The 19,108-nt window shown below is 30.5% G+C and overlaps 1 protein-coding gene across 1 annotated transcript in view; it reads right to left on the reverse strand.

Annotated features, from left to right (window-relative positions):
• The window catches only part of cpo (RNA-binding protein), a 368,767-nt gene that overhangs the window by 18,896 nt on the left and 330,763 nt on the right, over nucleotides 1-19,108 (reverse strand). The window contains 6 exon segments of the mRNA XM_075295151.1: nucleotides 722-1,050; nucleotides 1,131-1,330; nucleotides 4,925-5,069; nucleotides 11,972-12,034; nucleotides 12,269-12,322; nucleotides 16,816-16,893. Of these exon segments, the coding sequence (XP_075151266.1) occupies nucleotides 722-1,050; nucleotides 1,131-1,330; nucleotides 4,925-5,069; nucleotides 11,972-12,034; nucleotides 12,269-12,322; nucleotides 16,816-16,893 (869 nt within the window).

Below are 19,108 nucleotides of genomic sequence, written 5' to 3' on the forward strand. Positions count from 1 at the left end.
ATTGTGTGCAGACGTTTAGACTTAGCTTCTCGACGTACAATATATCATTAGCTAAATTACGACTTCATATAACATTTATGATATCAATTATACTTTTAAAATATTTGATATCAATAGTTGCCTTAAAAACCTTTAACATCAGAGGGTTATAGAGTAACCAGCTGAAGTTTGTTGCTTAAATCTTTTGTTTTGTACTCATGACTTAAACTTTATTGAGAGTATATACTTTCTTTAATCTGATTTATTTAATCTGATCGTAGATATTCCTTTTCGTTAAGATATAATTCCCAAAAGAATGAGATTAAAAATATTTATATTAAAAAAGATGTGATTTTCCATACTGAAATTTTATAAATTCACAGGTGATCATGTTTTTTTTTTAAATATTTATTTGATGAATTTCCATAATTCAATGTTATTTCCTCTCTAATGTCAATTTCCCCTAAGATCGTATTCTTTTTTAAATAAAACTTGTTTGTTTTTATATGTTTATAAAATTATATTAATTTTTTTGGTTTTTGTTTCAAAGAAGTTTAATTCAATTGGCCATTTAACAATAGTAGTAAGTGCAAGGTTATTGTTTTTGGGTTGATTTTTTTTTTCAACAAAGTGTATTATAGTGTTAGTTTTATGATTATAGTTCAACAAAATCTCAATGAATCAGTAATACAAATTTTTTATTAATAGTAAAAATTATTTAATACAAAAGAAAAAAACTTACCTAGAGAAAACTTCTTTCAGTTCATGTTCGGACACAAACTGTCCCAAATTAGCTACAAACAATGTCGAACATGGTGCATTGGCAGCCAAAGGTGGATTATTCGGATGCGTTGCATTATTTGTAGAACCAACTGGGCTCGCTAGAGCGGGACTTGATAAAAAAGGATGATGTGCGTGTGGGCCACCAGATGGTGGGGCTCCGCCGCCGGGGCCAGATGCAGCATTACCTGGTGCTAGGCCGGCGGCAGCAGCCGCTGCAGCAGCAGACATATGCATAGAAGGATGTATAGCTTGGGTTGTTTGATGGTGTTGCGGCATTGTCATTTGGGTCTAAATAAAAATTAAAAACAAAATTAATAGAAAAACAAATATATATATTTTTTTTATAAATTTTCTAAAGTTTAACTTACTTGATGCATAGGCTGTTCCATTACTTTATCTGTATTTAGTCAAAGATAAGAGCGTACTGGCACTTGAGGATGCAGTGCCGGATGTACTAATGTGGCATGCTGCAAGGCCGCGGCACCTGGCAATTCAGCGGCTGCCGCTGAATAGGCTAACGGATGATGCCATAGCTCGGGTCCGCCCGGAAAGAAGGGACCTCCCAAATCTACAGTTTGGTTATGAGAGAGAAAATAATTGTCTTTTGTTAAAAAACAATCGAAAACGAGAAGAAGGGGAAAAACAAATATTTGCGATAAATTATCAATATTAAAAAAAATAAATTCAATATTATTTTATTTATTTATTTTTTTGAGTGGAAGTAGAAATTTAGATTTTATTGTTAGTTGGTAAAAAAAAAAAAACAATCCTCATTGATTATTGATTACGGCCCTTTCTTGACTATAATATGGTTATAATAGTTTTACGAAAATAGTTACTTAAGTAACCTATTTGTTAAAACTTCCAATGAGATTTGAGGAGAAAAATGAACTTAGTTATAACAAACGTTCAAATGTGGACAATTGCCAGCATTAAATTAAACCTAAATGTAAAAAGTCCAATTTTTACAGAAAGATGAAAATATGGTCGTTTTACATCATTTTACATATTTGTTTCCGGGGGAGAATTATGATATTAGTTTTTTGGAAGTTCATAGGAAATAGAGTTGGCATGGATTTTGAATTGCGATTTACTTCTTTTGTAAGATTCTATATTAACGATTGTCCTTTAGAAATTAGGAATCATAAATAATCGGAATATGAACTTGAAACCCTTAATAAGGTTTAAGTCTGAAATCGGCCCGTTGCTATCATCTCAGCTTGCAAACCTATCACCAGATCTTATAACGACGATGTTGTCCAAATGGCCTATCACTAGCTAAACTAGGACGTTATATCAAATCATAGCTGAAACCCCTACACTTTGGGTCGCCTACTTAAACTGAAAACGTATATTATCAGCTGTTATACTCTAATCTACCGAACCTATTGACCCTAATATGGTTGACGAAATATTTTATATAAAAATATCAAAACTGTTCACGCGACTGAAGGATACTGTTGCTAAGTCACTCAATTCTAAGTGCATTCTGTAGGAATGCGATAGCATTTGTCTTATTTAATTCTCTATTTTTTCAACTACTTTTATAGGTGTATGACATCAAGTTTGACTATCTTTTATCAAACCATTTTTTTTCTTTAAAAAAAAAAAAATTAAATACATTTTCATTTCACAATAGAGAAATAAATAACATTTATCATATAATTTATTTAAAAACAAGTATATACGGCCGCAAGTTCGGCCAGGCCGAATCTTATGTACCCACCACCATGGATTGCGTAGAAACTTCTACGAAAGACTGTCATCCACAATCGAATTACTTGGGTTGTGGTATCTTAAAACTTCTTATTCCTGCATGGTTGTTGGATACCATATACTAACATCACGTACCAAATTTCAACCGAATGGGAAGTATTTTGCTCTTCCAAGGGGCTCTGGAGGTCAAATCTGGGGATCGGTTTATATGGGGCCTATATATAATTATGGACCGATATCGACCAATTTTTGCATGGGAGTTTGAGGCCATATATTAACACCACGTACCAAATTTCAACTGAATCAGATGAATTTTGGTCTTCCAAGAGGTTCCGGAGGTCAAATCTGGTGATCGGTTTATATGGGGGCTATATATAATTATGAGCCGATGTGGACCAATTTTTGCATGGTTGTTAGAGACCATATACTAACATCACGTACCAAATTTCAGCCATATCGGATGAAATTTGCTTCTCTTAGAGGCCTCGCAAGCCAAATCGGGGGATCGGTTTATATGGGGGCTATATATAATTATGGACCGATGTGGACCAATTTTTGCATGGTTGTTCGAGACCATATACTAACACCATGTACCAAATTTCAGCCGGATCGGATGAAATTTGCTTCTCTTAGAGGCCTTGCAAGCCAAATCGGGGGATCGGTTTATATGGGGGCTATATATAATTATGGACCGATGTGGACCAATTTTTGCATGGTTGTTAGAGACCATATACTGACACCATGTACCAAATTTCAGCCGGATCGGATGAAATTTGCTTCTCTTAGGGGCCTCGCAAGCCAAATCGGGGGATCGGTTTATATGGGGGCTATATATAATTATGGACCGATGTGGACCAATTTTTGCATGGTTGTTAGAGACCATATACTAACACCATGTACCAAATTTCAGCCGGATCGGATGAAATTTGCTTCTCTTAGGGGCCTCGCAAGCCAAATCGGGGGATCGGTTTATATGGGGGCTATATATAATTATGGACCGATGTGGACCAATTTTTGCATGGTTGTTAGGGACCATATACTAACACCATGTACCAAATTTCAGCCGGATCGGATGAAATTTGCTTCTCTTAGAGGCCTCGCAAGCCAAATTTTGGGGTCCGTTTATATGGGGGCTATACGTAAAAGTGGACCGATATGGCCCATTTGCAATACCATCCGACCTACATCAATAACAACTACTTGTGCCAAGTTCCAAGTCGATAGCTTGTTTCGTTCGGAAGTTAGCGTGATTTCAACAGACGGACGGACGGACGGACGGACGGACGGACGGACGGACGGACGGACGGACATGCTCAGATCGACTCAGAATTTCACCACGACCCAGAATATATATACTTTATGGTGTCTTAGAGCAATATTTCGATGTGTTACAAACGGAATGACAAAGTTAATATACCCCCCATCCTATGGTGGTGGGTATAAAAAAGCAATATCTGTAGTTGCTTTGAAATCCCTTAACATCACGGATCATAGAGTAAACAACTGAAGTTTGTTGCTTAAATCTTTTGTTTTGTACTCATAACTTAATCTCCATTGAGAGTGTATAGTGTATACACTCTCTTCTATGAGAAATTCTATCTCATTTATTTTATCTTAGTTCTTTCTTTCTTATGGGTGTACATGTAACTGTGATTGAGTGTGAGTGTGTGTGGGAGTGTTGTGGATTATACCAAGTGTAGACAAGTGTTTGTTCATACATATGACTTTGTGTCATGTAGGTGAGTACATGGTGTGTTGAAGTGTTTTATTTATTAGTACTAGTGTTCTTGTTTTTTTTTCTTAATTCATTTTACTTTTGAGAGGGTTTTTGTTGAAGAGGGAAATTTCGTGAGTGAATAGTGAGAGAAATATATTGAGAATATATCATTTTCAGTTTCATGTGCTAACATTAATCAATGCTTGGATTTTGATAATGGTTTATGTTGTTCTTGTTGCTTTGTTTTAGTACATAAAAAAGAGGAGCGTTTTTGGATTCCTTAAGAAATTTATATGCATGTTTTTTTTTTTTTTGCTTACTAACTTAGTATAGTTAAATATTAAATTGAATGTGCTTTATTGGAAAGCTTGATTTGTTGGTTATTTCGTTTATCTATATTTTTTATATTTGTTAATGAAATAGATAACAAATTCCTGGCAATTGGAGAAATTACTTGAACATATAATATAAGAAAACAACAAATTACAAATATATTAACAAAAAAAAAAGGTAAGTGCTTAATTTGATTTTAACTTTAAAAATAAAAAAGATTTGTATATATTTCGTACAAAAACAGAAAAGAACAGCATAAAAACCAATTAAAAAAAACAACTACAACAAAATATAAAAAACAAAAATCTAAAGATAAATACATCTACAAACGAAAACCAAAATAAAATAAAAACAAAGAATTTCGTTTTTTTTTTGTTTTACTTAAATTTTACTTACGTCCAGTGAGTGGGTGCATCAATGCAGGATGTGAGGCTGTTGTCGCTGTATTGGGCTGTGGTTTGGGTTTGCTCACTTTCGTGTTACTCTTGGCGAATTCCAAGCGTATTGTTTGGGGCATATCGGGATCGAAGCGTACACCCTGCTGTAAATTTAATAATACAGCGGTTGATATTTGTTTGTTTTGATCATTTTGGGTTTTTGTTTCAAGAAAAAGTGTTATTTTGTATAAATAGATGATTTTAATTGTAAGTTATTTTGTATCTCTTCGAATTTTCGCTTTGGAAAAAAATTTATCATTTTTTCGTTTTTTTTTTTTAACAAAAAAATGGAATTTTGAAAAAAACCTTTTTTGTTTTTTAAATATCAATGTCTTAACAATTCGCCAAAAATAATATTTATATTTATTAAATGCTATGGTGTAGGTTTGGTATTTTTTTTTTTATTAGTATATGTTTTTTGAGTTTTTTTCAATATGCATTTTGTTTTGTTTGGCATTCTATTCTGAGGTCTCATTCAGTTTTTGGGGGAATTGTGCTTTATGTTGGCTATGTTTAACTTAAATACATATTTTGTATAGGTAGGTGGTGCTGGGCATTATTGAATAGCCTAAATAAATGCAAAAAGCAAAGCAAAGTTTCGTTAAACCTATAGAAGACAATTAAAATTTTATTTGAATTTTTATAAAAATTTAGAATTTAAAAATATTTAGAATTTAAAATTTTTAATCAAAACGAAACTCATTGGAAAGAATATTGTATGAAAAACGGGTTCCATACAAGTAGATAAAACAAGCGTACCATGATATATGGTAAATTTGACAAAAAAAAAAATATCTAAGTTTTCTTTCAATTAAAAAAACATTTTGTTTGGTTTTGATTTACGGGTCTATCAATTGAATATTTATGTTTTAATTTTATATATAAATCATTTAAATATGCATAATATTGCATGAAGCATGTTTCTTTAGAGCACTTATGTCAAAATATTTATGTTTTAATTTTACATATAAATAATTTTAGTATGCATTATTTTGCATGAAATATAAACCTTTAATCATAATTATTATCAATTATATTCTTTTTATAAAAACTGCAATAATTTTCTGTCCCATTTAATTATATGTACAATAAATTACATATAATGTAAATTTTCCTGTATTTTTTTTTTTGAAATACCAATGAAAATTTTCAACCATAATAAATTCTCAAATAATCTAAATTTCCTATATCTATGCAATTAAAGTGACCCTAGAATTAATCAATTTTCTCAAGGGAAAAATGAACATGTTTTTGAGGAGATTAATGTTTTGAAAAATGCAAAAAAAAAAAAACTTTAAAGATTAATTGAAAACAAACAACTGAAAATATGATAAAGTCATGTGGGGACGTCTAAGTGGGTTTACATATAAAACAACACATCCATAGTCTTGCATATAAATTCTAAACATAAAAGCAATGACCATGTTCTAAAGAGTTGGGTATCTAAAGGTATTTATAAAGAATAAAAATGAAATGAAAAACTGTAATTAATCAATGTTATATAGAACGCAAGCACAATTATTTCATGTGAGAAAATTAATAGGTTTTGGGTAAATTTTCAGTTCACATTTTCTTGAGATTATTTATGTTTAACGGGGGTATTATAAATATTTTATTTTAAAATTAGATAGTATTCTAGACGTCCAGGGACAATGGCAAAATGAAAAAAATATCATTGCTGGTTATGATCTAGTTTTCAGAAATATTAAATTATTATATTATAAGAGATTTTGTGATGATTTGTTTTATCCACACAATTACACTGCGTAATTAAAAAAAAATAATGAAATATTTTTTTTACACAGAAAAAAATTACTAAAAATCTTCATTTGACATTTTAGTTGACATTTAAAATATAATCAATAAATTAATTAATTTTAAAAATCATACTAAATTAATTGGATTAATTATTTTGTAAATTGGCATTGTTGCTTGATATTACTATTTATGTGAACGAATTAAAAATCAATTAAAAATTATTTATTTATTCATTATTTATTACAATTCCAAAAACTATAATAAACATTAAAGCACTACCCAGCAAAAAAAGCGTCGCCAAAAAAGTAGTAAAAATGTTCTTTTTGGATTAAGAAGGGGTGTCAAATTGACGCAGAAGCGATGGATTTAACATGGGCTTGTCATAGGAAGGATGTCCAACAGCCGCTGCACTGAATTTGCATCACTTCTTAAGGTGTGAGGCGAATTCAGTGTTTTGGATGTGTATTAAGAAATTTTGTGATATTTTGACAAATAAATAATTTTTAAAATTTTTTTTATGATTTTTAATGCATTATAACGCTTTTCTGGAACTTTTGTGATCAAATATTTTCAAAAATTCGAAATTTTTCTACAAGGGATTTAGCATTTTTTTCGGCTAAATTTAAATAATTTGTACCATTTTATTAATTCTTAATCTGTTTTAACCTATTTGAAACACACAAAAAAAAATAAGTTTCCCATTAAAAATATGAAAAAAGCGAGTTATAAAGAAATTGACTCAAATGAACTTCCTGTCCAGTTAAAATAAAGAACATCTTTGGGAGAGCATTTTTGGAAGTTCTTTTAAAGTTGTGCCTTGAGAAGAACTTCCAAATTTTTTTGCTGGGTAGCTACAAAGACTATCGGCTTTTTTTTGTCATTGAAGTCAAATGATTATTGATTTTTCTGCGTAAGTAATATGAATTGTGTTATAAAAAATAATATATTTATTTATATATTTTTGAATATGATACAGCGATTGACACCCTATACGTTTTTTAGGCTTTTAAATGTTTTTTTATCTATTATGCTATACAAAAAATCTCAATTAAATAATTGTGAGAATAGGGTTCCCATTTTTTTGATGCTTAATGTCAAAAATGTGCAGATATACAAGTGATGTGTGTATTGTATCTAGGGTTATATGTTCAAGACTATGAGATAGAGAGTAAGATAAAGAGATATGAAGAGAGTCAAAAAGATATTGTAACTGATGGAAAGAGCAGGAAGAAGCTATCATATAATTCAGAGATAGAGAGGGAGAAAGTTACACAAAAATCTTTCTCTCTCCCTTGGTTTACAAATTCGCAAAATGAATAATTTTATTTCCAGAAAAATAATTAAATTTTTTCTATTAGAGAATTTGTTCAAGTCGAAAATGAATTCAATTGGACATTTAACTAAAACAATTAAAGATATAATCAACCATAGACAAGTTTTCCAAATAGACAAGTGATTGACACTTCCCAGCAAAACAAATTAGATAATGAAATTGCTATGTTTAGATCCGGAAGTTGTGGAAAATTAACTCAGAAAAAATGAATTTTTCATGGGCTTGTTATAGGACGGTAGTCATATTTTCAAGCTTCAGTTGCATTGATTTTCCCATTAGATCTTCTGATGTTATCCTATTTCATTATTTCGGATTTTATTAAACAAAAAGTGAAATAAAAAGGATTCTTAGAAATTGCAAGAATTATATCTTCTTAAAGACGATTTAAATAATACTACTTACTATTTTATCCCACTTTTCACATGTTTGGAAATTTTGTATAAAATAAAATTAAGAAAATTTAAATTTATTGCGAAATCTGAGGTAAACAAAAGAATTTCACATATACCCCCCAATAAAGCTTCTTGTGAAGCGAGTGAGTAAGTCGATGTCTAAAAATATATTTTTGGATGTAAAATATTGGAAATTCTTCCTACATCATTACTATTAATAGTAATGACTTAGAAAGAATTTCCAATTTTTTTGCTGGGTTATAATATATTCAATTAAAATATTAAATGATTCAATTAATTCTTTAATAAAAAATTTTATATTGTTCCAATTGAAAAAATGACTGACATTTTGTTACAATAAAATTTTTAGTTTCAATAAAAAATTAATTGGTTTAAATAATTTGTTTAAAATAGTTTTAAATATAACGGAAATAATTTCAATTTCTACAGTTCTCAATTAATAAATTATATAATTCAACGAAATTTTTAATTATTTTTTATACCCACCACCATAGAATGGTGACGGGGGTATAATAAGTTTGTCATTCCGTTTGTAACACATCGATTTCCGACTATAAAGTATATATATTCTTGATCAGGGAGAAATTCTAAGACGATATAAGCATGTCCGTCTGTCTGTTGTAATCACGCTACAGCCTTCAATAATGGCGCTATCGTCCTGAAATTTGCAGGCAGGTCAAGTTCGAAGATGGGCTATATCGGTCCAAGTTTTGATATAGTCCCCATATAAACCGATCTTCCGATTTGGGTCTTGGGCTTATAACACCCGTAGTTTGACTGAAATTGGAAATCTAGAGGTATTTTAGGACCATCAAAAAGTGTACCGAAAATGGTGCTTATCGGTCCATGTTTTGGTATAGCCCCCATATGGACCGATTTACCAATTTTGTTTCTTGGGCGTCTAGAAAGTGTATTTTCTATCCGATTTGCCTGAAATTGAAAATCTAGAGGTATTTTACCACAAATTTGGGGTTATCGGTCCATGTTTTGTTATAGCTCTCATATAGACCGATCTCATGATTTTACTTCTTGGGCTTCTAGAATCCATAATTTTTATTCAATTTATCTGAAATTGGAAATCTAGAGGTATTCTAGGACCATAAAGAAATCTAGAGGTATTCTATGACCATAAAGACGTGTGCTGCAAATGGTGAGTATCGGTCCATGTTTTTATATAGCCCCCATACAGACCGATCTCCTTATTTTACTTCTTGGGCTTCTAGAATCCGTAGTTTTTATCCAATTTGCCTGAAATTGGAAATCTAGAGGTATTCTAGGAAAGTAAAGAGATGTGCCGAAAATGGTGATGATCAGACCATGTTTCGATATAGCCCCCATATAGACTGATCTCCAGATTTACTTCTTGGACTTCTATAATTCATAGTTGTTATCAAATTTGCCTGAAATTGGAAATCTAGAGGTATTCTAGGACCATAAAGAAGTGTGCCGAATATATTGTGTATCGGTACAGTTTTTGATATAGCCCCTTTATAAACCGTCCCTCCGGTTTGGGGTCTTGATTCTAGAACTAAAATTAGATGTGCTGAATACTGTCTGTATGTTTTGGTATAGCCCTCTTTACACCGAACTCCCGATTTAACTCCTAGGGTTTCTAAAAATTGTAGTTTTTATCCGATTTGCCACAAATTGAAAATATATTGGCATTTTAGACCCATAACAAAGTGTATATGATTAAGTTTTATCGGTCCATTTGGTAAGGCCTCCATATAGACCGATTTCACTTATTGAGGGCATAGAAGGCGCACCGATCATGAAAGTTGCTTGAAACTGAATGCAAAATTTCCAGATTTTACTTCTCGTAGTCATCTAAATAATTGGGATGAAAATTCACAGATTTTAGATTTCAAATCAAGGCGTTATTTCATCATTTTCATGCACACTTACAAGAGATATTTATGATTCCTCTAAAACTCAAACAAAAAATGATTCTTATAAATTCAGAATTTGATCTAGTCTTCATAGGTAAAATCTTTACAATTATCTGTGGGAAGCGTACTGGTTGAATTGATCTGCTTGGGAAATATCTGTCATCAAACCCCCTGAAATTTTCAAAGGGAACTATTATATTTGATTCATGGTGGTGGGTATTTAAAATTCGGCCCGGCCGAACTCACTACAGTAACATATATACTTGTTTTAAATAAGTTTTAGTCTTAATTTAATTGAGTCAATAGAATTAATTAGCAAGAAATGATGGTGTTTATAATTTTGTCAACAATTTTAGTAATTTTGTGATTAAAGTATTTTTTTATATATTAATTATTAATTGAAATTTAAAAATATATTTTTGAATAAAACCAATTAAAATTTTAATTGAACCATTTCGGGTCTTTATCCATTTTTATTGGAATAAATTATTAATAATAATTTAAATATTTGGAATAAAATATTAAATTTATTAAATTGAAAATTGGAATAACCAATTATAATTTTAAATGAATCAGTTAAATTATTAATTGCTTTTCGGGTCTATATTCCTTTTTAATTTGGAAAAATTTAAATATTAATCACCTTTGGAAAACCAGCTAACTTATTTCACTGAAAATTGGAATTGTTGTCAAATAATTTGTTGAGAGATACTATCAATTTCGTGATAGAAGTATTATTAAAAAATTGCATTATTTATGTCGTGATTAAATCGAAAAAATTGTCTTAAAAGTTAAGGTGGAATTACATAGTATGCGTCGCCTTGGTTGAGAAGTTGATTTTTCATTTTGAGAGAAAGAGCTCGGTTAGAAAGAATATCTCACAAAGCATAAATAAACCCTCCATTAAGGCACGGCATAAAATTTTATCTTTAGAATTGAAAAATTCAATTAAAAAGCAATTGAAGAAAATTATAGGTTTTGACAATACAACATTTTTGAGTTTTGTGAATTCGTAAACCAGACACGGGGGAATATTTTAAAAATATTTTCACAAATGTTTTTTTTTTTTGTATATTTGAAGAATATAGAATAATATATAACTATAGAGTTTGATAGATAATTATGAATGAATGAAAATGTTGTGTAATGGCGTGTTTGTTGTACAGAATGCTAAACTAAATTAAATAATAAAAAAAACACACAAATCCCGCATTAACTAAATCAAGCAGTATACAGTGTAAAGGGTATAGGTTGTATTGGATTATAAATCAAATCGACATCCATTATATATAATAAATTCAATGCTTGAATATATATTCAATATATATATAGTTTAAGGTTTTTAATTCTTGCATATGTGTGGTGCATTGTAATTTGAATTTTTATTTATAATTGTTTTTTTTTTTTATTGGGGGTGAAAAGCTTTAGTTTTGAGGTAAAGTTTTCAAAGCTTTTCGTGTTTCTGTTTTATTTCTTAAGAAGAATATATTCTTCTTTGTTTTTTTTTTTTCAAATCAATTACTAAAGTTATACAAAATAGTTTACAATTTTTCTTGGGTTATTTTCTATCAATTATAATTCCAATTTATTTAAGGGTTTTCTTTTTTTATTACCTGTAAATCTTGTTTGGCGGCTTCTGCGCCTGCGCGTGTATGGAATGTAACAAAACCAACAGGCTGTGAGTGCGTTCATGTTCATTTTGCATTGTTTGCATTTTTTTTTTTGTTTTGGAAGGAAGGACCATTGAAGTGATAGTGTTTTTGGTTGTTTTTGATTTGTGAGGGGAGAGAAAAAAGGAATACATAATTTTTTTCATTTAGCTTTATAGTAACAACATATGAAAATAGCTTAAGTGCTAATAATAATAATTTAATAAATGTCGATAAGTACAATAATAGCGATTAACTTACCGATGCTGTTTTTCCATTTTTGCTGGTAACTTTCAAAAGAGATCCTTCGTAACCCTGAAAAAGAAAGAAATAGAAAATAATTTTTAAGAAATATAAAAGGTTGAAAAGGAGAAAGTAGTCATCCAGGAGGATGGAATAGAGTTTTAATTATAACCTCATCAACACAGAAAAAAATTTACGAAAATTTTCCAATTAAAGTCTTGAGTTTTAAAATTAATTAAAAAGTTTAATTGATTCAAACAAAAATCAATTGCAAAAATTAAGAGTATCAATTAATTTTTTAATTGGATCAATTAATCAATTAATTGACTTTCAATTAATTTTTAAATGTTACTATCATTTCTGAGATTGAAGACAGTTCAATTAAAAAACTAATTGGATCAATTAATTTCGTGATTGAATCAGATTTTTTTTTGTGTGAAGGAAACATTTCATTATTTCTTATATTTATTTCTTTGATTTAAAGTAAAGTAATTTTAAATAATTTAATTTACATTAGGTTAGGTTAGGTGGCAGCCCGATGTATCAGGCTCACTTAGACTATTCAGTCCATTGTGATACCACATTGGTGAACTTCTCTCTTATCACTGAGTGCTGCCCGATTCCATGTTAAGCTCAATGACAAGAGACCTCCTTTTTATAGCCGAGTCCGAACGGCGTTCCACATTGCAGTGAAACCACTTAGAGAAGCTTTGAAAACCTCAGAAATGTCACCAGCATTACAGAGGTGGGATAATCCATCGCTGAAAAATTTTTTGGTGTTCGGTCGAAGCAGGAATCGAACCCACGACCTTGTGTATGCAAGGCGGGCATGCTAACCATTGCACCACGGTGGCTCCATTAGATTACAATTTCAATAAATAATATAAAAAATAATATAAAATAAATGAAGCCTAAGGGATTATTCATGCCTATATAGCGTTACCATTGAGAATTTCTAAAAATTGATACAAAAATGTAATAAAAGTTGGAACGCTCATTTGGAAAAAGTGGAACAAAAAGCGCACCCTTTCTTATAAAGAAAAAAAAAACTATGTATTAATTTAATTTTATAATTAATATCATTAATTTTTCTTCATTTAATCGAAAAACAGTCCTTGGAATTAACAGTTAATGGGAGAATCTGGTTTAGATACTATAGAAAAATTTCTTGCCTATTTTCAGGCTTCATAATTGTCCATTGGCTAGCACTAGGGCTTGAGAATGAGGAAGTGCTTAAAATTATAGCATGTGGTCGCACTAGTTCGCTTTTATGTTAAGGCACTGAACACATGCCTAATTTTAGAGTGATCGGGGATCAAAATTTATGAAAAATCTTTGTAAGAATTAATTAAAAATTGGCACAACCTAACAATAAGTTGGCAAAAAAAATATGATTTTCAGGTGTATACCAAACCCTTTTTTATAAAGAAAATTTAGATTTATTAATTTTTTCTTCATTTAATCGAAAATCAATCTCTGAAAATATCATTTAATGGGAGAACCCCGGTTAGATACTAAAAGAAAATTTTCTTTGCCTATTTTCAGGTATCACAATTGCACGTTGGCTACCAATGGTTTGAGAAAGAAGAAGTGCTTAAAATTTGGCATTTAGCATTTGGACACACTAGTTCACTTTTATGTTAAGGCACCGAACACATGTGTAATTTTAAAGTGATCTGGGAGCAAAATTTATGAAAACTTTTGTACTGAAATAAGAATTAATTAAAAAGTGCCACATCATGGTAAAACGGGGACAAAAAAAACTATGACATATAGAGGTACAACAAACCAGTTGCACACAAGTATGTAGAAAAATATCACCAAAATATTCCAATTAAAATTTTAATTGAATTTTAAAAAATATTCAATTAAAAATTTATTTGGTTCAACAAATGTTTTAATTGAAATAAAAATCAATCACACAAATGAATTCGATCAATAAATTTTTAATTGGAACAATTCATTTTTTAATTGACTTTGATTTAACACAGGTCATACGGAATACGGCGATAACTCGTCTAACCTTACCAGTGTTGTTGTAGTTTACTATTATGTCAATATTGTCGAAAGCAAATTGATTAAGGGAATGCGGATATAACCCGTTTAGGAAAAGTACCATATAGCTTTGTTCCATCAGTGGTCTCTTAGAGCTTAACGCAATGCTCAAATTAGTCCACTTGTGGTTTATCTTATTCAGCTTTAACGGTGAGAATTTCTATGAAGTGGTACAAAAAGTTTCATTTATAATAAAATTTTCATATTAATTTTCAAAAAAAGTGTCACAACTTATTAATAAGAAACTGCAAACATTATTCATTTTATCTCTATATCAGTGACAACTAAACCTTACGTAGCACAAAAATATCTCCAAAATTTTTCCAATTAAAAAGTAGATTGAAGTTGAAAACGTAATCTCTTAAAAAAATTAACTTATAAAAATAAATTTTTAACCGAATTAATAAATAAAGTCAACTAAGAAAATTATTAAAAAAAAAAAAATTAACTAAATACGTTAGAAAAACAATATTTTTAAACTTAAATTTATAATTGAAAATGTTGTTCCGAGATATTTAATTTCATAAAATGCATCAACGAAAAAAAAAATAAAATTTCATTTGAGGAAAAATAAATATAAATAAATAAGCAACAATGCAAACCCTAACTGATTACCTCAATTAAAAATTAAAAGTTGAGCTTTTCGACCAAAATTAAATTTTGAATTGAATTAACTAAAAAACAAGTAAGGAAAGTCCAAAGTCGGGCGGGGCCGACTATATTATACCCTGCACCACTTTGTAGATCTAAATTTTCGATACCATATCACATCCTTCAAATATGTTTGGGGCTATATATAAAGGTTTGTCCCAAATACATTCATTTAAATATCACTCGATCTGGACAGAATTTGATAGACTTCTACAAAATCTATAGACTCAAAATTTAAGTCGGCTAATGCACTAGGGTGGAACACAATGTTAGTAAAAAAATATGGGAAACGTTTAAATCTGAAGCAATTTAAAGGAAACTTCAAAAAATTTTATTTATGATTTATCGCTCGATATATACGTATTAGAAGTTTAGGAAAATTAGAGTCATTTTTACAACTTTTCGAATACGCAGTGGCGATTTTACAAGGAAAATGTTGGTATTTTGACCATTTGTGTCGAAATCAGAAAAACATATATATGGGAGCTATATCTAAATCTGAACCGATTTCAACCAAATTTGGCACGCATAGCTACAATGCTAATTCTACTCCCTGTGCAAAATTTCAACTAAATCGGAGCAAAAAATTGGCCTCTGTGGTCATATGAGTGTAAATCGGGCGAAAGCTATATATATGGGAGATATATCTAAATCTGAACCGATTTCAACCAAATTTGGCACGGATAGCTACAATGCTAATTCTACTCCCTGTGCAAAATTTCAATAAAATCGGAGTAAAAGATTGGCCACTGTGGTCATATGAGTGTAAATCGGGCGAACGATATATATGGGAGCTTGGGAGCTATATCTAAATCTGAACCGATTTCAATAAAATTTGGCACACTTGACTACACTCCTAATTCTACTCCTAGTGCAATATTTCAACCAAATTGGGGTAAAACTCTGGGTTCTGGGACCGTATTAGTCCATATCGGGCGAAAGATATATATGGGAGCTATATCTAAATCTGAACCGATATCAATAAAATTTGGCACACTTGACTACACTACTGATTGTACTCCTAGTGCAATATTTCAACCAAATTGGGGTAAAACTCTGGGTTCTGGGACCGTATTAGTCCATATCGAACGAAAGATATATATGGGAGCTATATCTAAATCTGAACCGATTTCAATAAAATTTGGCACACTTGACTATAGTACTAATTGTTCTGCTTGTGCAAATTTTTAAGCAAATTAGTGTAAAACTCTGGCTTCTGGGGCCATATAAGTTCATATCGGGCGAAATATATATATGGGAGCTATATCTAAATCTGAACCGATTTCTTCCAAAATTCTGTGCCAAAACACATACTTGTGCCAAATTTGAAGTCGATTGGACTAAAACTGCGACCTAGACTTTGATTACAAAAATGTGTTCACGGACAGACGCCCAGACGGACATGGCTATATCGACTCAGGAGCCCACCCTGAGCATTTTTGCCAAAGACACCATGTGTCTATCTCGTCTCCTTCTGGGTGTTGCAAACATATACACTAACTTATAATACCCTGTTCCACAGTGTGACGCAGGCTATAATTAAGTGAAATCGCCGAAATAATCAATTAATTTTTTAACCAAGTATATTTAGTGTTAATAATAATTAAATATGTGATTGATGCTATCATTTTTGTGATTGAAAAAATTTCATTTAAAAAATTATTGGATTTGACGATTGAAAAAATTCTGTGTAAAATGTACAGTTCTTTGCTTGCTATAGAAAAAAGCATTGCCTATTTTTAGGCGTTGCATAAAAGTACTATGAAATGAGTAGGGGGATAATTCTGCTTCTGCCTATCTTTAAATTTTTATATATTCGATATATACAAATAATTAAATAATAGTTTTTCTTAACTTACCTCATAAGCTCTGAATAGCAAATAAAGTTCTCTTGGTTTTGCATCCATGGGCAATCCACTGACAAAAAGAGTGCGAACCTGGAAGAATAAGAAATGCAATGTTTTAAAATACATCATTTACATTTTTAAATTTCATATAAATTATTTTAAAACCTATTAAAGATGATTTTTTTGTTCAGAGATTTGTCTGCTATTTTCAATTACTATTAATGACTTAGGGCTCTTAGATGCTGCTACTAAGGTTTTTTTTTCTTCTCACTCTCCCGCCAGTTTATCATTATTATAGACCTGTCTATGTGAACACCTAATTAGCGTAACCAAGCCATGTGAACTCTTAGCAAATATTTGAAATATGCTACAAAAAAGGCAAAGAGAAATGGAGAAGACACACACACATAGTAAGAAATTTTTGTAGAATATCCCCAACCCTGAGTGTAACACGCCTTGGCACTTGAACGTTTGCCAAAGTTCATGTTACTCGAGGGGCGCGCAACGTTTTATGGACTTGATGGTACATGCGATGGTTGAGTAAAGAAGGTTTTGAACCAGGCACAGATAAAATCTCATTTTTTCTCTGGGTTAAACAGCCAACAACCCCACTAATGGTCTCGAACAATGACTTGGAAAAAAAATGCAAATAATAACGGCGGGAAAAATGGTATGGATGTACAGAATAAAAACCAAAAAAAAAAAAAGATTGTTGGATGAATACTAGAGCAAAAAAGTGGAGTAAAGATTCCACCAGAAACCTCTTAACCAACAAAGTATGGCAACAACGTGTAAGCAAGACGATAACATACCAGTAGTAGTACAACAATATCATCATGTTAATGGTAATGAAGCCAAAACTCTGAATGAGGTGTAGCCAATTTAAGGAGGTTTGGTGATAAATGCCAAGGGAATTTCTTATGGAAAGTGATGAAAGGGAATTGTTAGAAGAAGTAGATTTTTTCAGAGACGAATAATGGTAAGAGATATTTTGAAGTGGGAGAGATATGCTCGTCACATATTTGATGCATTTTGTTAGTTTTTTAACCAAACAGATAAAATAGAAAAAAATATGAAAATTTTTACATCTTAATTAATTAAATTTAAAATCTTTGCTTCAAACAAAAAAAAAATATATATATTAAATGTAGGATACAAATTATGGAAATTTGCATCCCTCCGTTAAAGTCGTATTAACGGAGAGATGCAAATTTCCACAATTTGTATCCCAAATTTAATAAATTATTTTTTGAAGCAAAGATTGTCAACTTTCTTTAATTAAAATTTCATTTTTTTAAAGAAATTTGCACCTAATATTGTATAGATAACGTAACCAAAAATTAAGGTTGAAAATCTTTAAATTTTTAACTAAAATATTAAGAAAATATAAATATTCAAATTTAAATAAATTATTGAAATTTTTGTTCGGAGATATTTAATTTAATAGAATTTCATTAAATTTTGACTCAAATCGAAAGAAATTTCCCACTGGAATTATAAATGGAAAATTCATAAAACGTATAAAATTTTGAAAAATTAGAAAAAAATATTTCATATAGAGGCCTGTATTTATTTAATTAAGAGACAATAATAAAAAAAATCAATTAAATTTTTAATTGAATCAATTAATACACAAAAAAAAATTTTTTTATTCAATCACGAAATTAATTGATCCAATTAATTTTTTAATTAAAGTGTCTTCAATCACAGAAATGATAGTATCAATTAAAAAATTAATTGGCAGTCAATTAAAAAATTAATGGACAGTCAATTAATTGATACTATTAATTTGTGTGATTGATTTTTGTTTCAATTAAAATATTTGTTGAATCAATTAAATTTTTAATTGAATATTTTTAAAAACTCAACCCACCACGGAGCCACCGTGGTGCAATGGTTAGCATGCCCGCCTTGCATACACAAGGTCGTGGGTTCGATTCCTGCTACGACCGAACACCAAAAAGTTTTTCAGCGGTGGATTATCCCACCTCAGTAATGCTGGTGACATTTCTGAGGGTTTCAAAGCTTCTCTAAGTGGTTTCACTGGAATGTGGAACGCCGTTCGGACTCGGCTATAAAAAGGAGGTCCCTTGTCATCGAGCTTAACATGGAATCGGGCAGCACTCAGTGATAAGAGAGAAGTTCACCACTGTGGTATCACAATGGACTGAATAGTCTAAGTGAGCATGATACATCGGGCTGCCACATAACCTAACCTAACGTAACCTAAAACTCAATTAAGATTTTAATTGGAAAAATTTTTGTGAATTTTTTTTTTCGGTGAATAAATTAATTGAAATTGCCG

Source organism: Haematobia irritans, chromosome 1 (assembly GCF_050003625.1).
Source record: "Haematobia irritans isolate KBUSLIRL chromosome 1, ASM5000362v1, whole genome shotgun sequence".
Lineage (NCBI taxonomy): Eukaryota > Metazoa > Arthropoda > Insecta > Diptera > Muscidae > Haematobia > Haematobia irritans.